Here is a 23,227-nt window from a genome sequence, read left to right as displayed (position 1 = left end):
ATCGCAGTGTACTAATGGTTTTCTGACAAGAAAGCCATGTACTGCTATTAAGGTCTTATTAGTGGCACAGGGTTTGGAAAAACTCCCATGAGATAGTGTTCCAGGTCATTTAAGGAAACTATTCAATTTGAAAACTAAATGAAGGCCACCAAAACCCACCTCTCCCTTTCTCTATGTCAAGAACATAAAAACATAAGAAATAGAAGCAGGAGTAGGCCAACTAGCCCTTCGAGCCTGCCCCGCCATTCAATAAGATCATGGCTGATCTGTCTTGGCTCAGTTCCACATTCCCGCCCTCTCCCCATAACCCTTAATCCCCTCTCTGATCAAAAACCCATCAACCCGCGTCTTAAAAATATTTAGCGAGGTAGCCTCCACCACTTCAACGGGCAGAGAATTCCAGAGATTCACCACCCTTTGAGTGAAGAAGTTCCTCCTCAACTCCGTTCTAAACCGCCCCCACTTTATCTTGAGGCTGTGCCCCCTAGTCCTACTATCCTTTCTGAGCGGGAAGAGTCTCTCCACCTCTATCCTATCCATCCCATTCATCATCTTATACATCTCAATGAGATCTCCCCTCATTCTTCTAAACTCTAATGAGTACAAGCCTAGCTTATTCAGCCTCTCCTCATAGCTCAACCCCCTCAACTCCAGCATCAGCCTAGTAAACCTAGTAAAACAGCCCATCTTAGAAAACCTGGGGAATATTCCTTTAAGAAGTTCCAAAATGTGTTTTGAAAACTGCATAAAGATATTTCAACTGAAAATAAATTGTTGTCTCACTTACTTAAAAACTTTCTGCAACCAAAAACTTTGAAAATGTCTAATAAAAGGTAGGAAATAACTAAGTATATAGTGCTCTTGTTGAAATCCAATAGCTACAATAGGTAATGCAAAAAATAAGATTCAACCATTTTAATGAGATCACTGCCTGCTTAATGGCATTTATTTGTTTATAGTTATCACAGGAATAAAAACACCTTGACTGTGCAACCTAAACTGTGCTACATGTATTTTCAATCATAAAATATAAAGTCCTTTTGTTGTTACCTTAAGGCAACTGCTAACACATTTAATAGTTAAAGGATTTTGTTTTTCTTCCTCCACTCTTCCAATGCCACCTGTACCATAAGTTCAGACAGCAGATACTGACTGTTAACTGTCTTCCTATTCTTGTATGCATTTTCTTTCAATTTGAGACTTTCCTTTATTTCCTTAGATATCCATAGCTGATTATTCCTTTTTCTACAGTCCTTCCTTATCACTGGTATATACTTCTGCTGAGCACTGAAAAATCATTTTGAAAGCCCTCCACTGTTTCATCATAAAATTTTTGCTTCCAGTCTATCTTAGCCAGTCTCATCCCATTGTGGTCTCCTTTGTTTAAGCACAAAACACTGGTATTGGATCTTACCTTGTGATGCTCCATTTTAAATTCAACCATATGGTGATCGCTCTCTGACTGAGAATCCCAAACTGTAAGATCATTAATTATTCCTGTCTCATTACACAGGACCAGATCTAGGATAGCTTGCTCCCTCGCCGGTTCCATTACATACTGTTCAAGAAAACTATCACAAGTACATTCCATGAACTCCTTGTCAAGGCTGCCTTGACTGACCTGCTTTGACCATTTGACATGTAGATTAAAATTCCCCATAACTGCCAAACCATTTTTACATGCATTAGTTATTTCCTTGTTTATTGTTCGCCCCACCATGATGTCCTTATTTGGCAGCCTATAGACTATGCCCATCAGTGACCTTTTCTCATTATTTTTAACTTCCATCCAAATGGATTCAATACTTTTCTCCATAGAACCTATATGATCTCTCAATAACATCCTGATGTCATCCTTAAATATCAGAGCTACATCACCTCTCTTACCTTTCTGTTGGTCCTTCCAAAAAGTCTGATACCCCTGGATATTTAACTCCCAGTTGTAACCACCCTACAATCATGTCTCCGCAATGGCTACTATATCATGCTCGTTCATGATGTTTTCCATTAACTCATTTACCGTGTTTTGAATGCTATGAGCATTTAGGTAATATGCTTATGCTAGTTTTTATATCTTTTTAAATCTTAACACCTCTAATAATAACATCTCCTGAGTTCTCCCTTTAAATGTTTTTCATAATTTTCCACAGACTTGAAACTTCCTCCCCACATGCTAACCTTCTGCTTTGCTTCCTATTAACCATTATACTTCCTGTAACTGTACCCTCCCCCGCCTCCCCCTACTTGCTAGTGTAAAGTCCTTATGACTACCCTGTTTATCCTTTCTGCTAGACACTGGTCCCAGATCAGTTCAGCTGAAGACCACCTCAACAGCACAAATCCCTCCTGTTCCAATACTGATGCCACTACTCCTTTAGCCACATGTCCACTTCTTTAGCCACATGTCCACTTCCCCAAGCCGATTCGCACATGGCTCGGGTAGTAATCCAGAGATTATAACACTCCAGGACCTGTTCTTTAATTTACCTCTAATGCCTGATAATCTCCAAACAGGTCCTCTTTCCTAGTCATGTCTATGTTGTTTGTCCCAATATGGACCACAACAACTGGGTTTTTCCCTTTCCACTCCAATGTCCTTTCAAGCTGGTCAGTCACGTCGCTCACCCTGGCACAGGGCAGGCCATGCAGGACTCACGATCTGGTTTAGAAAGAATGCCATCAATCCCCCTAATTACAACTATCATTTGTCTTTTTGCTCTCCCCTCTTGAATGGCCTCCAGCACCAGGTGCAGTGATCGGCTAGCTCATCCGCCCTACAGTTCTCTTCCTCATCCCCACAGGGAGCAAGTCCTCATACCTGTTGGACAAGATCAAGAGCTGAGACTCCTCTGTTCCTGGATTTGGGAGTCCCCTACTTGCCTCACTTACAGTCACATCCTACTGTCCCTGACCACTGGCTGAATTAGGGGTACTTAATTTACCAAGTGTGGCCGCCTCCTGAAACAAAGTATCCAGGTAACTGTCCCCCTCCTGGATATGCCAGAGCATCTGAAGCTTGGACTCCAGCTCATCAATTCTGAGTGAAGTTCTTCGAGGAACCAACACTTGCTGCAGATTTGGCCACTGCGGTTTGCAACGGGATCTGCCAGTCCCATAGCATACAGCTACAGCACATCACCTGTCCAGCCATCACTATTTAGTTATTTAATTTATTAATTAGTTTTGCAGTGTTCTTTTTCAAACTTAGTACAGATTTCCTACCAGCCAATTAGGTCACAGCTTTCCTTGTTATTTTTCAAGTTTTTTTCCAGTTACAATATACTTACTGTGCTGCTACTCTGCCCTCTGACTGCTCCCTGGAAACTAGGCAGCGAATCCCCAAGGTAAGTTAGAGTCTTATACTCAATAAGCTGCTCTGCTCTATCCTCTGACTACTAACTGGAAAAATTTTGCCCAGAATTATTGCAGTATCTTCCTTACAAGTCCACATTGTTTCTTGATTTGTACACGGTCCTGCAATACAGTTACAATTAGGGGCCAATAAACTACTTCCACTAGTGACTTACTTCCTTTGCTATTTCTTATCTCCACTCACACTGATTCTATACCTTGATTGAACGAATGCAATCTCTCACTACTTTATTGATCTTATTCTTCATTAACAGAGATACCCCACTTCCTATGTTGTCATTCCAAAATGTCAAATACCCTTGAATATTCAGTTCCCAACCATTGTCACCTTATAACCATATCTCTGAAATGGCTACCATATTCATTTATTTCTATTTGTGCTATCAATTCATCCATCCTGTCACGAATGTTGCAAGCATTTAGATAAAGAGCTTTTTATTCCGTCCTCTCAACATTTTTCCCTATATTGACCTCATTTGGTGCACTTTTTGGTCAATGGGCCCTGCTTATCATTACTATATCACTACCCTGTATTACTGTCCTGTCCTCTTAACTTTTCAACTGTCCCTCATGTGAAACCTTCCCACTATTTAGATAAAAGTCCCCTCCACAGCTCTAGTTATGCGATTCACCAAGACTCTTTTACCTGCATGGGCACAGCTCCCTGTTTCCCTATTACTAGTGCCATTGTTCCTTCAGTTAAAATCCACTTTGCCTAAACCAGTCTTTGCACCAGGCATCCAACTCCCTGTTATTTACTCCATGTTAATTTGTTCATCACTCAGGTAGTAACGCAGAGATAAATACCTTTGTAGTTCTGCCATTTAGTTTAGCTGTAAGCTGTTTATACAGAAATAGCCCCATTGGCACACAAACTTCCTCATGTCAGACAACACTGATTCATAAATCGCTAAGAGGAAAATTCTAAATGAATCACTCCACAGCTTTACAAATGGTTTTTTACATAAAATTTAGATTTTAAAAAATCATTAAGCTAGCAAAGAATGGAAATGGGATACCTCAAAACATAAAAATATTTTAGAGAGGCACTGGTGAATTATTAAATTTTCATTCAATAACATAACATCTCTGTAAAGTTATCAAATGGCCTTTCCTGTAAACCAATCTGAGAATCATGATTACAATCCTATCTGAAGGTTAAGGCTAGAGCAACCAAGATTAAACACTTTGCAGGCATGTGTTTTTCAGTTTTAAGCTGTATACCTTGGGTTGAAACCATAAATTTGGTTAAAAATGGCAAGCTGCTTCCCTTGGGCTACAGGGATATAGACTGGCAGTGGTATATTCTTTGTTCTCTTACTCTCTTCCTAAAGATATTTGCATTACCTCTATTTCTTTCTTCACAGCTTTCCTGAGAGATCTGATGATTTTATCTTTGCATTCTTTCACTTTTTCTCTCTCTCACTCTCCAGTGAAAGAGGGTAAGAAAATTGCTGTGATTTGTAGTGCAGCATGTACAGAAACGGGTGATCACTATCTGGGAGTGGTGGTGGTGGGGGTGGAGGGAGGAGGGGGGTGAATCTTGTGTGATTCTGTTAATGAGTGCAGAAGTCTCCTAGGTTAGTTTCAACTTCATTGCTTGAGTAAACGGTATAGAATTCTCAATGCACAAAAGAATAAAGCTATTTTTAGCTAAGGCAGCAGAAGGAGAAATATCTGGAGTGTGGCTTGCTATCTGTGAACTTCTTAAGTTTGAAATTAAATCAAATGGGAAGTGAATTTTAAAAATATTGAGACAATCACCAAGTGATGCTTGTGAAAACATCTATGTTTATGTCAACAAATATCTTCACCATTTCCTCATGGGATTTTAAACCGGACCTTTCGTATTTATTGTTTTAAGTTATGAATTTACAAAGCTTCAGGATTTCTTTTGCAGGCCACCCAAATTTAGTTCTTAAATGTGAACTTCTACTGAGGTTAACCATATCACATACTGTGCTGGTTCAAAAGGTATCCTTTTTCCCGCACAGTACAAAACACAAATTTTTAAAAAGGTTGGAACTAAAATTTAAAAGCTGTCTCTCTAAAAATAATGTCAAAAAGGGAAATCTTGAATCTTGGTTCCTGGTTTCCATTTGCACCACATTTATATCAAGAGCCTATATTGCAGCAGTTGCTACAATATAGACAGTTAAACTTGCAAATTCCAAAAGACAAAAACAAATTTAGATCTGGTCAGCAAACCAACATTACCAAATCAATCCTGGACAGAATATGCGTGATTTTAACCCATTAATTTAGAGGGTTTTAAGTTGGGCACAGTATTGAAGAATTGTGTGTGTGGTGGGGGAATGTGTGAAAAGAAAGAACCTTTGACAAGGTACCACATGGTAGGTTGTTACACAAGGTTAAATCTCATGGGATCTAGGGTGAGGTAGCCAAATGGATACAAAATTGGCTTGATGGCAGAAACCAGAGGGTGGTTGCAGAGGATTGTTTTTCAAACTGGAGGCTTGTGACCAGCAGTCTGCCTCAGGGATCAGTGTTGGGTCCATTATTATTTGTCATTTATATTAATGATTTACAGGAGAATTTAGGAGGCATGGATAGTAAGCTTGCAGATGACACCAAGATTGGTGACATACTGAACAGCGAAGAAGGTTATCTAGGATTGCAGCAGGATTTTGATCAATTGGGCCAGAGGGAGATGGAGTTTAATTTAGATAAATGCGAGGTAATGCATTTTGGTAGATCAAACCAGGGCAGTTAATGGTAGGGCATTGTGGGGAGAGTTATAGAACAAAGAGATCTAGGAGTACAGGTTCATAGCTCCTTGAAAGTGGAGTCACAGGTGGACAGGGTGGTGAAGGCGGCATTCGGCATGCTTGATTCATTGGTCAGAACATTGAATAAAGAAGTTGTGACGTCTTGTTGAAGTTGTACAAGACATTGGTAAAGCTACACTTGGAATACTGTGTGCAGTTCTGGTCATCCTATTATAGAAAGGATATTATTAAACTAGAAAGAGCCCACAAAAGATTTACAAGGATGCTACTGGGACTTGATGGTTTGAATTATAAAGAGAGGCTGGATAACTGGGACTGTTCTCTCTGCAGCATAGGAGGCTTAGGAGTGATCTTATAAACGTCTATAAAAGAAATGAGGGGCATAGATAAAGTAGATAGTCAACTTCTTTTCATAAAGATAGGGAAGTCTAAAACTAGAGGGCTTAGGTTTAAGATGAGAGGGGAGAGATACAAACAGGTTCAAAGAGAAATTTTTTCACAGAGGGTAGTGAGTGTTTGGAATGAGTTGCCAGAAGTAGTTGTAGAGACGGGGACAATTCCATCTTTTAAAAAAGCATTTAGACAGTTACATGGGTAAGAGTGAATAGGGAATATGGGCAATAGGGACTAGGTTAATGGTAATAACTGGGCAGCATGGACAAGTTGGGCCGGAAGGCCTTTTTCCGGGCTGTAAACCTTTGTGACTCTATGAGGATTAAAGTACCAACAACTGTTTGATGAAAGGAAAGCCCAGGAATGGATCAACACAAAAGCATACAGGGCTCAAGAGAAAAGATTTGACAAGCCAGAATAATGGGATTCCATTGTTTGAAGCAGAATTAACTACTTATTTTATCTTTGTAAACTAATGCCCCAACTCTAAAATAACAGGAAATAGAGGATTAATGATAGATCCTTGGTGAACAGCAAAGACGATGGCATGTGCAAGAAAATAAGCTACTGCAGGCGATTCTCTACTTATGACCTGAGAGGTCCAAGTCCACCTAGTTGGATGAAGGTTGGAAGCAAATGGCGTGGTCAACTGTATCAAAGATTGCAGATAGTTTGAGAATTTTGAGAAGTTTACCATACTTCACAATCACATATTTTATATAAAAAGAGAAAATCTAAGGAAATAAAGGAGAGTATCAAATTGAAAGAAAATGCATACAATGTGGCAAAGAATAGTGGGAAGCTAGAGGATTGGGGAATCTTTAAAGGTCAGCAGAAAGCCACGAAAAACGTTATAAAGAAAATAAGATGGATTATGAGACTAAACTAGCTCAGAATATAAAAATAGATAGCAGAAGTTTCTACAAATACATAAAACAAAAAAGAGCGCCTAAAGTAAACATTAGTCCTTTAGAGGATGACAAAGGGGGTGTAATAACTGGAAATTAGAAATGACTGAGGTGCTAAACAGATATTTTGTGTTGGTTTTCACAATGGAAGACACAAAAGAAAGGCAAAAATTGACGACAAAGGCAGTGGCAGGTGAGAACCTAGAAACTACTTTCACAAAAGAGATAGTGTTAGGCAAGTTAATGGGGCTAAAAGTAGACAAGTCTCCTGGCCCTGATGGAATGCATCCCAGGATACTAAAAGGGATGGCGGGAGAAATAGCAAATGCATGAGTGGTAATTTACCAAAATTCACTGGACTCTGGGCTGGTTCCCGCAGATTGGAAAACAGCAAATGTGACACCACTGTTTAAAAAAGAAGGTAAACAAAAGGCAGGTAACTATAGGCCAGTTAGCTTAACTTCTGTAGTAGGGAAAATGCTTGAATCCATCATCAAGGAAAAAATAGTGAGACATCTGGATATAAATTGTTCCATTTAGAAGATGCAGCATGGGTTCATGAAGGGAGGGTCACGTTTGACTAATTTTTTTGAGAACATTAAATATGCAGTGGACAATGGGGAACTTGTGGATGTGGTATATCTGAATTTCCAGAAGACATTTGACAAGGTGCCACAAAAACTGCTACATAAGATAAAGGTGCACGGTGTTACGGGTAATATATTAGCATGGAAAGCGGACTGGTTAACTAACAAAGGGTAGGGGTTTTCCTGGTTCATGATCAGTGACTAGTGGTGACCCTCAGGGATCAGTGTTGGGACTGCAATTGTTGACATTTACATAGATGATTTGGAGTTGGGGACCAAGTATAGTGTGTCAAAATTTGCAGATGACACTAAGATGGATGGTAGAATGAAGTGTGCAGAGGACGGTGAAAGTCTAAGTGCGTGGACGAGGATCTGGCAGATGGAGTACAATGTTGGTAAATATGAGGTCATCTATTTTGGTAGGAACAACAGTAAAATGGACTATTATTTAAATGGTAAAAAATTGCAGCATGCTGCTGTGCAGAGGGACTGGGTGTCCTTGTGCGGGAATCTCAAGGAGTTGATTTGCAGGTGCAGCAGGTAATTAAGACGACAAATGGAGTTTTTATTCTTCATCGCTAAAGGGATGGAGCTTAAAAACAGCGAGGTTGTGTTGCAGCTGTATAAGTGTTGGTGAGACCACACCTGGAATACTGTGTACAGTTTTGGTCTCCTTACTTGAGAAAAGATATACTGGCACTGGAGGGGGTGCAGAAGAGATTCACTAGGTTAATTCCAGAGTTGAGGTTTGCTTTTGAGGAGAGACTGAGTAGACTGGGGCTATACTCATTGGAATTCAGAAGAATGAGGGGAGATCTTATAGAAGCACATAAGATTATGAAAGGAATAGATAAGGTAGAAGCAGGGAAGTTGTTTCTACTGGCAGGTGAAACTAGAACTAGGGGACATAGCCTCAAAATAAGAGGAAGCAGATTTAGGTTGAGGAGGAACTTCTTCACACAAAGGGTTGCGAATCTGTGGATTTCCCTGCCCAGTGATGTGGTTGAGGCTCCCTCATTGAACGTTTTTAGGGCAGGGATAGATAAATTTTTGAACAGTAAAGGAATTAAGGGTTACAGTGAGCACACGGATGAGTGGAACTGAGTCCACAAAAAGATCAGCCACGATCTTATTGAATGGCAGAGCAGGCCCAAGGGGCAAGATGGCCTACTCCTGCTCCTAGTTCTTATGTTCTTATATTTGTAACTTTGATTAAAGAGTTGTTTTGGTACTATGATAGGCATGGAAATCTGTTGCAATTTTGAGAAAGATGGGCATATACTAAACTTTGGAAAGTAGGGGAGATTAGTGATAAGCTAGCAGTTTGCAAGGATGGATCAAGGATTTTTTTGGGGAAAAGGTGTCATTATAGCCTTGGACCAAATATGGACAAAAGCTTCAATTCCAAATTCAAGGTGACAGTAATTGCCCTTGGCTAAGTGTAGCATCAAGAAACACTTTATTGTAGGTAGTGGGAAACCAGGAAATATTCTCCAATAGCTGAAGTGGCCCTTAGTACAAAGGAAAACAGTTGAGATCATTTGAGACCAATCAACTCAGCGTCAGACTTGCTGCAAGAATTTCTTAGCGCAGTGATCGATGTTCAATCATCTTTAACTGTTTCATTTGTCACCTTTCGTCCAATACAAGCTTGGAAGTAGGAATGTTCACAGTGTAATCATCACTCTTCACTTGCAATTCCTCAGACAGTGAAGCAGTCAACATCCATATGCAGCAAGATCTGTAGAACATTCAGTCTTGGGCTAATGATTGACAAATAACATTTTTACCACATAAATGCCAATTACTGACCATTAACAACTAAAAAGAGTCTAACTACCTCCTCCCGACCTTAATGGGGATTATCATCGCTGAATTCCCCACCATTAACAACCTGGTGTAACAATTGGCCGGAAAATTAACTGAATCAGTCAGAATAATACTGTGGTTGCAGCAGCCAGTCAGGGGCAGGCTATTCTGCAACAAGTCACTCAATTCCTGACTCCTTAAACTTTCTACCATTAACAAGGCACAAGCCCAGGAGTTTATGGAATAATCTTCCGTTTGCTCGTGAGATTCCAGTTCTAACAATACTCGTTGACATGATCCTGCCCAAAGCAGCCTATTTGCACATTACCCCTTCCACAACCTCAGGTATTAACTCCTTCACCACTGGAGTATTGTGGCTGCAATGTCCACCATCTACAAAAGGCACCAGAGCATCTTGCCAAGGTTTCTTTATCTGTACCTTCAAAATCTATGATCTCTAACACCTAGAAGGATAAGGGTAGTAGGCACACAGAAATACCTCCAAGTCTTACACCATCTTGACTTGGAAACATACGGCTGTTCCTTCACTGTTGCTGGACCAAGATCTTGGAACTCTCAACCTAAAAGCACTGTGGATGTATGGTCACCATGCAACTTGAAGTGGTCCAAGAAGGCAGCTCACCACCACCTTCCCAAGGGCAATTAGGAACTGGCAGTAAATATTTGATATTCATATCCAATGAACAAATAAAGGAATGGTGGGGCGCGAGAAGCAGTTAACATGGAAAGGAAAATTGGTTGGCAGTTTAGTAAGAGTAGGGTTGAAGGAGCAGGAGGCGGGCATCATAGATACATGCGCTTGAAGATGGCATTGAGAGATCAGGGAAAAACAAGAAAGATGCCAATTCAGGATGAGGATGGGGGAAGCTTAGACAAAATTTGACCCAGTGAGTCCAGAGATTGGAGCAAAAGGGCAATGGCAACTGATTTGATGGTCTCAATCCTGGTGACATAGATATCCATGAGCACCTGACACTTTTTGTTGCAGCTGAAGATAAAGGAGGCAGGAAAGAGGGGTTTAAGAAGATAGTTCACAGTGAGAGAAGAAATTGAGGGTTATTATTACAATCCAGGTTGATTCTGAAAAAAATGACAAGTTTTGGTCGATGAAATTAGGACCAGATAGTGCCAGATCTAAAAGCGAATGGCTAAATCTTATATATTGAAATCTGCATCCTTTCGTTTTAAGGGGGCAGAGATTGTATCAGGCAAACAATGAGGGTGTGAAACAATAATGATTTTAATGGAGACAAGGTCATCAAAGATGGAGGGGAGGGTGATATTGAACAGATTGATAGTTTCGATGGTGAAAGTACAAGTACAAGTATCAGTGAATTGGGAGATTATTTTCGGAGGTGAGAGAGATATGGAAGGAAGTATGGTTGGAAGAGGGAAGAGATGTGGATGAATAGTGATACAAAGAAGGTGATAAGAGACGACCTTATCTGTGATTGGCACAGTGGGCGTAGTGAGGCTTTATGAGATGGCAAGATCAAAAAGGCGGCTGTGAATATGAGTTGCTACAGTTGTGTGGTGGTAGAAATCAAGAGAGAATAGGAATTTAATTCAGAGGCAGAAAGAGGAATGGAGACAGAGGTCTAGGGAATTACAATACAATTAAAACCCTCCAGTTGTATTATTTCCTTAGAACTCTCTCAGCAACGTATTTACTATGCCAATGAACCACTCCATGTGAAATTTCAGAAAGCATTGCTCTCAGTTTTCTTCTCAATGAATAATGATAGGTGAGATAAAACTAGCAACTCACTGAATTAACCCATATCATCTGTAACCGAACACTAAAGTATCAAGATTGCTTTTCAACATATTTAGTTTTATAGTTTAATTTTCTCCAGTGAGTTTTCATTCTCTTCCACAAGAAAGGATTTAGTCTCCTTTCAACATTGGTCATGTTGACATTGCCCGAGTGCTAGAATTCTGCAATATAACATACTAATGTATCAAATACATATGTTTCTTCACTGCACATCATTTTATAACGAATACTATACAAGATGATTTACCTGCTCAGGAAAAAATTCCTGTAGAAATGTTGCCAGTAAGATGATTCCTAGTCCTTCAGGGTCTAATTTGCTCTTCATAATGTTTACACTGAAACAGAGAAAATATTTGACCGAAATGGCCATATCTAACAATGTATGCAAACTATAAACAGAGTTTTTCAGTTCTGGGTTATGCAAAATATACAACACTTGATCGTTTCCAGAAAGTAAACCAATTATTCTGGACATGTCGCACATCTGTTTACAATATGCTTTTGTGGGTCTTTTTTGTAACATCAATAATAATTTGTACTCATTTAGCACCTTTAATGTAGTATACAACTCAAGTTACTTCACAGAGGAGAAATAGATGCCAACCAGAATTAAGGGTAAAGTTTAGGGAATGTTTACAGGCATAGGTTTCGGGAGGCTTTTGAAGGCGGTGAGAGATTTAAGCAAGGTAAAAATGTTTACGGAGAGGTCCGGAATGCAAAGCCAGGATGGCTGAATGCTCTCCTCACCACAATGGAATGAATGAAATTCAGAGATATGGAGCAGACAACCCAGGATATATTGCTCTAGCTAGGTTGGCAAAATCCTGCAGGAATCCATAAATGGAGATAACTTTGGATTCAACATGTGTGAGCGTGGGGCAAGCACAGGGATTATGGGTGATTTATTTATTTATGGACTTAGTGCCTTGGACAAGCTGTGAGTTTAGGATGGAGAGAACTCAGAAGGTTGGCAAGGAGACATATGAGAAGTCAGGTATGGAAGTCATGAAATCTTGGATAAGGGTTTTTAGCAATGATGCAAACGAAATGTGGGCAAGAAGAGGTGATACTGCTGACATGGAAAAGGTAGCCTTGGGGACAACTGCAATATAGAAGTTGAAGTCTAGCTAAGCATGAAATGACCTGCTTTTGTTAGGGATGTACAGGATGGATTTGTTTATTCCATATGAAAAGTTAGAAAAAATAGGGTTTATCCCCAGCCTCTCAAGCAAGCAATCAGGTAGGATAGATGCTTGTGAAGTTGAAAGTGACAAGAAAGAGTTAGAGCTGTGTTGTTATTTGACTGCAAACAAAACATATTGCACATGCACAGGAAATGGAAGTGAATAAAGGAATGTTGGAGCATTTCCAAGAATTACGGGGAAGAAAATCACTGCAGGCAATGTGCTGGTTATGTTTGGCCAGTACGGATGGAACCAAGTGCAGAGAGTTGATTATAGAGACCATGGAGGGAGAAAGAAAAGACAACCAACTGAACACAACTCAATGATCAAGAAGGACAAAGAGACATTGTGCCCTGGCCACAGACTGCAGGGACAAAGGATAATTTCGACCAGAATGGAATTTCTTGCTGCAGGAAGTCCAGAAATTGGACTGAACAAAGAGTGGTGTCAATGCTTACAAAATGCAGCTGCAGATGTGGTGCATTACAAACAGTATTGGAAGAAACAGCTTTGCTTTTCATTTTATGTAATGTCAACTCTGAATGGTGATGTACTTCTTACATATTTTATGAATAAAATACATTTATGCGAGAAAGTGATGGAATATCCCTAGGGTAAGGGGTTTGGATGGGGAGGAGTTTGTTAGGTGTGTTCAGGAAGGTTTCCTGACACAGTATGTGGATAAGCCTACGAGGGGAGAGGCTGTACTTGACCTGGTACTGGCGAATGAACCAGGACAGGTGATGGATCTCTCGGTAGGAGAGCATCTTGGGAATGGTGATCATCATCAAGGTACCTCACAAGAGGTTATTACAGAAGGTCAGGGGGCATGGAGTTGGGGGTAGGGTGTTAGCGTGGATAGAGGACTGGTTGTCAAATAGGAGGCAGAGAGTGGGGGTCAATGGGTGCTATTCAGATTGGCAGATGGTGACTAGTGGAGTGCCCCAGGGGTCGGTGCTGGGGCCTCAGCTATTTACCATTTATATAGATGATCTGGAGGAGGGAACCGAGTGTAGGGTGTCAAAATTTGCTGATGACACCAAAATTGGTGGAAAGGCAAATTGTGCGGAGGGTGGGGAGAGTCTACAGAAAGATCTAGATAGGCTGGGCGAATGGGCCAGGAAATGGCAAATGGAATTTAATGTTGGCAAGTGTGAGGTGGTCCACTTTGGTAGGAATAATGGTAGGAAGGGTTATTACTTACGTGGAGAAAAACTGCAGCAGGCGACGGCGCAGAGGGACCTCGGGGTCCTTGTGCATGAGTCGCAAAAACCCAGCTTGCAGGTGCAGCAGGTGGTCAGGAAGGCAAATGGGATGCTGGCCTTCATCGCGAGGGGGATTGAATATAAAAGTAGGGAGGTCTTGCTGCGGCTGTATAGGGCATTGGTGAGGCCGCAGCTGGAGTACTGTGTGCAGTTTTGGGCGCCGTACTTACGCAAGGATATTTTAGCCTTGGAGGGAGTGCAGAGGAGGTTTACTAGGCTGATGCCGGAGTTGAGGGGGTTGAGCTATGAGGAGAGGCTGAATAGATTAGGCTTGTACTCGTTAGAGTTTAGAAGAATGAGGGGAGATCTCATTGAGACGTATAAGATGATGAATGGGATGGATAGGTTAGAGGTGGAGAGACTCTTCCCGCTCAGAAAGGATAGTAGGACTAGGGGGCATAGCCTCAAGATAAAGGGGGGGCGGTTTAGAACAGAGTTGAGGAGGAACTTCTTCACTCAAAGGGTGGTGAATCTCTGGAATTCTCTGCCCGTTGAAGTGGTGGAGGCTACCTCGCTAAATATTTTTAAGACGCGGGTTGATGGGTTTTTGATGAGAGAGGGGATTAAGGGTTATGGAGAGAGGGTGGGAAAGTGGAACTGAGCCACGACAGATCAGCCATGATCTTATTGAATGGCGGGGCAGGCTCGAAGGGCTAGTTGGCCTACTCCTGCTCCTATTTCTTATATTCTTATAATTCTATCTCCTTCACAATTGCATTGGAACGAGATAGGATCAGGCAGGCTAGGAAGGTGTTTGTCTGGAGTAGGGGGAAATACGAAGAAGTCAGGAAGTTACTTGGACAAATAAACTGGAAGGAGGCGTTCTTAGGGAAAAGTACCGAAGGAACGTGGCAGATGTTCAAGGAATGTTTGTCTGGAGCTCTGCATGACAACATTCCGATGAGACAAGGGGGTTTTGGTAGGTCACGGGAACCGTGGTGCACGAAAGCTGTGGTGAACCTAGTAAGGAGGAAAAGGTGTACAAAAGATTCAGGGAACTTGGAGATGTTAAGGATCTTGAGGAGTATAAGGATTGTAGAAGGGAGCTTAGAAGGGAAATTAGGAGAGCCAGAAGGGGTCATGAGAAGGCCTTGGCGGGTAAGATTAAGGAGAATCCCAAGGCCTTCTATAAATATGTGAAAAGTAAAAGGATGAGAAGAGAAGGGATAGGGCCTATAAAAGGTGAAGGGGGAAAGGTCTGTGTGGAACCAGAGGAAATGGCAGAGGTGCTTAATGAGTACTTTGCCTCAGTATTCACAGTGGAAACTGATCTGGGAGATTTTGCTACGGTTTTGCAGCAGATGGAGAAGATTGAGTATGTGGATATTAAGGAGGAGGATGTGTTAGAACTTTTGAATTCTATCAAGATAGATAAGTCGCCGGGACCAGATGGGATGTACCCCAGGATACCGTGGGAGGCGAGGGAAGTGATTGCAGAGCCCCTGGCGATGATCTTTGCGTCGTCAATGGAGACAGGAGAGGTTCTGGAAGATTGGAGGATTGCGGATGTAGTTCCTATTTTCAAGAAAGGGAACAGGGACAGCCCGGGAAATTACCGACCGGTGAGTCTGACCTCAGTGGTTGGTAAGCTGATGGAGAGGCTTCTGAGGGACAAGATTTACGAGCATTTGGAGAGGTTTGACATGATCAGAAATAGTCAGCATGGTTTTGTCAAGGGCAGGTCGTGCCTTACGAGCCTGGTTGAGTTCTTCGAAAATGTGACTGAACACATTGACGAAGGAAGTGCAGTGGACGTGGTGTACATGGACTTCAGCAAGGCGTTTGATAAGGTCCCCCATGCAAGACTTCTTGCGAAGGTGAGAGAGCATGGGATCCAAGGGCCTTTGGCCTTGTGGATCCAGAACTGGCTTGCCTGCAGAAGGCAGAGAGTGGTTGTGGATGGGTCTTTTTCGGCATGGAGGTCAGTCACCAGTGGAGTGCCCCAGGGATCTGTTCTAGGACCCTTGCTGTTTGTCATTTTCATAAATGACCTAGATGAGGAAGTGGAGGGATGGGTAAGTAAGTTCGCTGATGACACGAAGGTCGGTGGTGTTGTGGATGGTCTGGAAGGATGTCAAAAGTTGCAGCAGGACATAAATAGGATGCAGGACTGGGCGGAGAAGTGGCAGATGGACTTCAACATGGATAAATGTGTAGTCGTCCATTTTGGCAGAACCAATGGGATGAACGAGTACACTATCAAGGGCAGGAGTCTTAGTAGTGTTGAAGAGCAGAAGGATTTTGGGGTCCGGGTCCACAGGACTCTTAAATCGGCCTCGCAGGTGGAGGATGTGGTCAAGAAGGCGTATGGCGTACTGGCCTTCATTAATCAAGGGACTGAGTTTAGGAATCGGGAGGTAATGCTGCAACTTTATAAGACCCTTGTCAGGCCTCATTTGGAGTACTGTGCGCAGTTCTGGTCGCCTCACTATAGGAAGGACGTAGAAGCTATTGAAAGGGTACAGAGGAGATTTACAAGGATGTTGCCTGGACTGGGAGGCATGCCTTATGAAGTTAGGTTGAGGGAGCTGGGACTCTTCTCCCTGGAGAGACGAAGGTTGAGAGGCGACTTGATAGAAGTTTATAAAATGTTGAGTGGAATAGATAGGGTGGATTCTCAGAGGCTATTTCCCCGGGTTGAAATGGTCGCTACGAGAGAACACAGATTGAAGGTGTGGGGAGGCAAGTACAGAAGTGATGTTAGGGGTAAGTTTTTCACCCAGAGGGTGGTGAGTGAATGGAATCGGCTGCCGTCAGTGGTGGTGGAGGCGAACTCGCTGAGGTCTTTTAAAAGACTTCTTGATGAGTATATGGAATTTAATGGGATTGGGGGTTATAGATAGGTCTATAGATTGGTAGGTGTTGATGTGCTCGGCGCAACTCGTGGGCCGAAGGGCCTGTTTGTGCTGTAGTGTTCTATGTTCTATGTTCTAAATTGGCTGAAATGGAAGTTAAATGGAAATCAGGATATGGAAACTGCAGAATAAAAATGTGTTGTAAGAGACTCACATGGGAAACTTTTAAGCAATCAGCAGTTAATGGAAAAGAAAATCAGGCAGGGTGGAATTTTTAAATCCTTTCATGAACTATGGGTGTCACTGGTAAGGCACAGCAGATCTGATGATACTGCTTTATACCGCCACTGTGTCAAATGTTTCATATTGTTACAGGAAATGATAGTAAATCGGAAAGCAAGGGCACTGAATGGAACAAACGTTAAAAAAAAAAAGAAAGCACATGATTTACAGGAAAAAATTTTATTTGATTTTAAATTTATTTGAGGAGGAATACTTAAAATTAGCAAAGTTAAGTGAAGGCTAACAACTATGGCATATCAGTCTGATAGCGGAGCAAAGTTTAGAATTAATCCACTGCAAATAAATCAACAGTATGGGCTTTAGTATAAAAAAGTGGTCATCAACTAGGTGAGGAAAAGCTGGAATGTCGTTTGATGTCTGAGAATAGCCATTTTCAAATAGATTAATTTGTGTAGCAGAGCTGAAGTATCATGAAGGTCACCTGGCCCCAAGTATAACTTATGTTTATACTATTCAAATCTTCAGCCCTGCTCCTCATCCCTCTCTCCATAGAAGTGATGCCAGAATTAAACTGCTGCTAGTTTTTCTGCCAGCACAATCTGGTACTATTCAAAACTACTTGCTTTGCATCGCCTTTTTTGGGAGAAAAACTCATATCGGGTCAGTTGTGCTTAACTTCTTATGAAAGCAAAGACAAAGTAGAATCCAGAGATTCCATTTGTCAGCGTTTAAAAATTGTACTGCATTGTGTGGAGGAGAAAAAAATCTTCTGATCAAAAGGAAGATGTGTTCAATATGCTTTCCATTCAGCGGGATCTTAACGTTGATACTAAAGGCTAGCACCTGGAACAATACTTCCCCACTAGTAAACTGAGATGATGCTTATCCATTTCTTAAAAAAAACTTGCTTCAAAATGTATTTGATTTTTGCTTTGGGGAATATTGAGTTGTAAAAATTGGGGAATTCTTCAAAGTATGAGCTCATGTAGGGCTTTTCCATACAATACAACCTCTGAGGGAAAAAAGGCAGACAAACATATGAAGAAAACATTAATAAGAGACAAGCAATGCTCATCATAAAAATTAGATGGTGAAACATTGCCTCCCTAATTGACAATAATTCCAACTTTTGGAACAATGAAGAAAAAGCAGAAAGTGTGTTGAATTTCAGGAATACACTGGGAAATTCGGCCTTAACATCTGAAAGCAATCAATCAAAAAAGACACCAATAGATCACGGTTATACAGACTATAACAACTGACATAATTAATTAATTCACCAACCAAATACGCATACATGTTTTGGTGCCAATGGACAGTCAGGACCGGAAAAGGTCACTTCCAGCCTTCAGTCCAGAAGTTACAGGTTTCTTACCCTACTATATATTTTATACCATTCAACAGCCGTGTTGAATATTTATTCATAACATTCTCGAAATTCATTACATTCTCCACATGCATTGTTACACTTATTGTTCACTAAGCACGATGTGAATAAGTTGTGCGCATTCACGTTCTCTCATCTGAGTTAGAATCTATGACCCCTTGACTTCGAGCTTACACAGAAATTTCTCTGGGATTCGGTATAGGCTTCTTTGAATCTTAACTATTCAATAAAATTACCTGTAAGCCACATTTTTATCCAATGTAAATATCTCCAGTACCAAAGACTTAGTGTGCTCAGCTGCCCAATTCCATGTATCAAGTTACTTGTCTTTATTTGTATTCCCTTCAAGGTTAAATATCTTTGATGCAAAATAATGTCTGGAATTACATCTGTCAATTTAAAACATTGGCAAAAGCCAAAAAAAAAAACCTGAACCATAGCCTAAAAATATTAACACAACTAAAAGATTAGCCAGCCAGCACAAAGTTAGATTGGAAGAGTGTGGGTTTATAATAACAGGTATAACCAGCATTCTATCACTTTTACTGCAGGACACAAAAGCCCATTTACCAAGTCATGATTTACTAGTTACTGAAGCAGGGTGAGTTACGAAGGTTTATTGGCTATCGGATTGTGTCCCTTTCTCATTAATTTGGTATCTAACATCTGATTTGGGGTATTTTTAAAGTTTGAAGCCTGACTTAATTTGGAGTACTCATCCCATTGTCATCTTCAATCAAATAAAATGCATCATCACTCCAAGCTTATGCCATACTTTATTTCCAATGCTAGCAATTCCAAAAATAGAGTGATTGGCATTAATAAATAAAATCAATTCATACATTCAGAGCAGGGAACACCTCTCATGTTAAAAAAGCGGTGTTAACCATTATTGAGGAAAATAAACCCTCGACTAAACTAACAGCCGGACAAAATCTACAAAGTCCATTTCAGGAATATTAACATTTGGGATTTGGCAATTTGTTATATAGTCTCTTCCTGTTAGTTCTAAATAATTTCTATTGCTAGGAAAAAGATTTCAACTATCCTCCAGTTGTAATTAAGCGTTTTAATAGGATGGCAGTTTTCTTTTCACACAATTTTAATTCCAGAACAAGGAACACAGAATAAAGACAGGAACAGGTCCTTCAGCCCTCTAAGTCCGTGCCAATTAAGATGCCCTAACTAACCTAAAGAAATGTGCTTACTTGGACTGTATCTCTCTATTCCCTCCCTATTCATGTACCCACCCAGATGCCTCTTAAATGCTTCTAATATAACTGGTTCCACCACTTACTCTGGCAGTACATTTCAGGCACCCACCGCACTGAAAAACCTCCCATGCATATCTCCCTTAAAACTTTCCCCCTCTCACCTTGAGCCTATGCCCCCTTGTAAGATCCCAATTAATGGACAATCTGAATTAAGGCATTTCCAAGTAAGAATGAATACACCATATACAAATTATTTGTGAGAAATACTTACGAAATGTATTTTGTGACTGAGGCACCAGTGCTGCATTCAAAGCATTTTTTTGCCTCAAGTTTGTGCACAACAAGCATACAGAACAGCTGATTGATTCCAGTCCCATCTAGTTTTGACAAATAACCCCTCTTTCCAAATTTCCAATTCCAGTGAAAATGGTTGATTTTTATTGGAACATTGACAGAGCAGTACAGAGCGAAAGCTTACAGTTGGCACGTGTACTACACTTTATATGTAATGTAACAGATTTATTTTTTAATCTTGTATCTGGATTATGTCTATTTACACTGATACTGGTTTTGTGCATCATGTACATTTCATTGAAGAAACAAAAACAGATTTCAGTTTGAATGATAAAGAATTAAAATGTATACGATGATCAAGAAGTGGAGCAGAAAAGCATATTAATATAACTAGACCGAAATCAAGCTATTAAGGGAAACGCACAGAAGTTAAGAAAACATCTTGCACATTTCAGCAATTTTGGATACAAAAATGTGCTATTTAATCACTCTAATACTATTTATGAAATGCACTATTCACAAGCTGTTGGCTGAGACAAGCATAGGACAATATTTAGAGTGTAGCCAAGATCATAACTGGAAAGAGAATGGTTCATTTGGAATACTGGCTGAATTTCCTCTTAGAACTCAGTAGGCCCTAGAAAGGCACAGCAGCGTGCTGTATTTCAGATAACTGCCTGTAACTTTCCTCCTTCTGTGTTATTTGCCTACCCCCGGATAAGGGTTCTACCTAAAAGGTGAGAGTAGTCTGAGCATGAATAAATAGGTTAGTTGTGAGTAAACTTCTACAGTCTGATTTAGAATCAAATGGATGAGAGCAGAACAGTGCATGGATTTGTAAAGGACTTGCCATGCTTGACTGATTGAAACTTGAGTACATCACAGATCATACAGATACAGGTAATGCAATGGATTTTGCACTTTTGAATTTGTAGAATGTGTTTAAGAAGGCACCAGTTAAGAGACTTATTGAAAATACATGTTATTAAAGATAATGCAACCACATGGGCATAAGGTAACCTGCTGCACTGAATACAGAAGACGAGCAATTAGGAGTGGAGGAACAGAGAACTGTGAATACACGGGGTTTTAAAGAGTGAATGCTGGTGGAAAAGGAAACCAAAAGGCAAACTGGACCCTGGCTTTGGGTCAAGAGATATGAAAGGCAGAAATAATGGTTATATTTTTCTTAGATATTGGTTAGGCCACAGTTAAAGGAATGGATAGCTGTCATACATTTTACTCATCCATTTCTGCAGTATTCAGGTAATCACAATTATGAGTGTCCACAAATAAAATCCAGAAGGTGGCAAATTACCAATTCATTGTTGCAAGAACTATAAATTAAACACTTTTCTGTTTTAAGATTTTGTATCATAATACTGTGGGAAATACTTACTATTCAGGGTCCGACACCAAGTCTAATGCTTTCATCACATCCTCCAGCATTGTGTCTGGTATAAATCCATTATCTGCAAGAATATAAAAAATCTTTGATGGAAAACAAACTTAGTAATTCAGTAATGACTGACGGAAAAATATTAGCTCCAATTTATCATCCTTTACTAGAACAACTGAAGGTCAGGATCCTGAACTGTAGGAGTTTTGCTGACAAACTGTGGCAATAAGTTTGGGCTGTCAAGATATTAAAGATGTTACTTGCAATTAAAATTTTTATCCCAGTTAATCTTGGCTTTAGTTACACATTTAGCTGGCAAAATAGTTTCAAGTTTATTTTATCACAAGTGTTTTATCATCCTAGAAGGAAAACAGCATAAAATCTAGGAGGATGAACAGCTTTGCATTTGAATCACCACAATACATGTAGGCCATGAATGGGGATTCATGAGTGAGTGATCAACCTGTGGGAGCCCCTTGCTAAACGAAAAATGTATTTTCTTCTTTCATGGAAGATGGGCTTCTGACAAGGCCAGCATTTGTTGCACATTCCTGATTGCCCTCAAGGAGGTAGTGATGAGGGAGATGTTAGTTACAAGGTTAAGTAGGAAGTGGCTGAATGGCCTCCTCCTGTGCCCTAACTGAACTTCATGACATCTGAGCATGTGCTAACAGCATCAGTTTGCACATCAGGAAGACATAACGGCCACAGACTGCAAAGAAAAAGGTTTTGCTCATACATAGGGTTTGTGGCAAGGAATTGCATAGTTGATTGATGGTCCTCAGGGTATTTTATGTGCAATCTCCATAAATAATACTTGAAAATTAATGTTAATCAGAGATGAACTGCAATTAATTGATAGCCCCAAGATGAATTACTTCTTTAAAAAAGAGAATTAACCTGTTAAGCAAAGGAAACCCTGTCCCACTCCTGATACTTGAGCATAAAAACAAAGCTAACTGTTGGAGATGCCATTTATTGGTTGTGGCATTAAGCTGTTGCTGTCTGCCCTCTCCGATGGATCCCATGGTATTATTTGAAAGGAAATCCTACTGGGTATCTTGGTCAATATTATTTATTGATCAACATCAATAACAAAGATTGTCTGGCAATTATCACACTGCTATTCATGGTGCACAAATTGGCTGTCACATTTTTACATCAGTGACTGCACGGGGATTGGAGGTGCTGTGCTATTAAATCTGGACTAGTAATCCAGCGACTCAAGCTAATGCTCTGGGGACATGGGTTCCAATCCTACCACAATGGCTGATGGAATTTAAATTAGATAAATAAACCTGGATTATAAAGCTGGTTTCTGTAATAGTTACCATGACAACTATCTTTAAAGTTTATTTATTGTCACAGGCTTACATTAACACCACAATGAAGTTACTGTGAAAATCCCTAGTTGCCACATTCTATTACCTGTCTGGGTACACTGAGGGAGAATTCAGCATGGACAATGCACCTAACCAGTATGTTTTTGGATTGAGGGAGGAAATCAGAGCACCCTGAGAAACCCACACAGACATGTGGAGAACATGCAGACTCCCCACAGATAGTGACCCGAGATTGGAATTGAACCTGGGTCTCTGGTGCTGAGAGGCAGCAGTGCTAACCACTGTGCCACCATGCTGCCCAACTTTCGTTGATTGTTGTAAAATCCATCTGATTCACTAACGTTCTTCAGGGTTGTGATTCCAGTCTGATGGCAATTGACTCACCGTCCTCTGAAATGGCTTAGCAAGCCACTCAGTCCCAGGGTAATTAGGGATGGAACAAATGCGAACCTTCACAACAATGCTCATTTCCCATGAAGGAATAAA

The 23,227-nt window shown here is 40.6% G+C and overlaps 1 protein-coding gene across 5 annotated transcripts in view; it reads right to left on the bottom strand.

Moving 5' to 3' along the window:
* The window catches only part of mindy3 (MINDY lysine 48 deubiquitinase 3), a 147,765-nt gene that overhangs the window by 4,593 nt on the left and 119,945 nt on the right, over positions 1–23,227 (bottom strand). For all 5 annotated transcript variants that reach the window (XM_080210435.1, XM_080210442.1, XM_080210461.1 and 2 more), the window contains 2 exons: positions 21,399–21,471; positions 11,865–11,952 (listed from right to left, as the gene is read on the bottom strand). In XM_080210435.1, coding sequence (XP_080066561.1) covers positions 11,865–11,952; positions 21,399–21,471 — 161 coding nt within the window. The remainder of the gene's footprint in view (positions 1–11,864; positions 11,953–21,398; positions 21,472–23,227) is intronic.

The sequence above is a fragment of the Carcharhinus amblyrhynchos genome, chromosome 2, assembly GCF_965287045.1.
Source record: "Carcharhinus amblyrhynchos chromosome 2, sCarAmb.v2.hapA, whole genome shotgun sequence".
Lineage (NCBI taxonomy): Eukaryota > Metazoa > Chordata > Chondrichthyes > Carcharhiniformes > Carcharhinidae > Carcharhinus > Carcharhinus amblyrhynchos.
The sequence above is the reverse complement of the archived record's forward strand: the minus strand, read 5'-3'. Positions and strand labels throughout refer to the sequence as shown.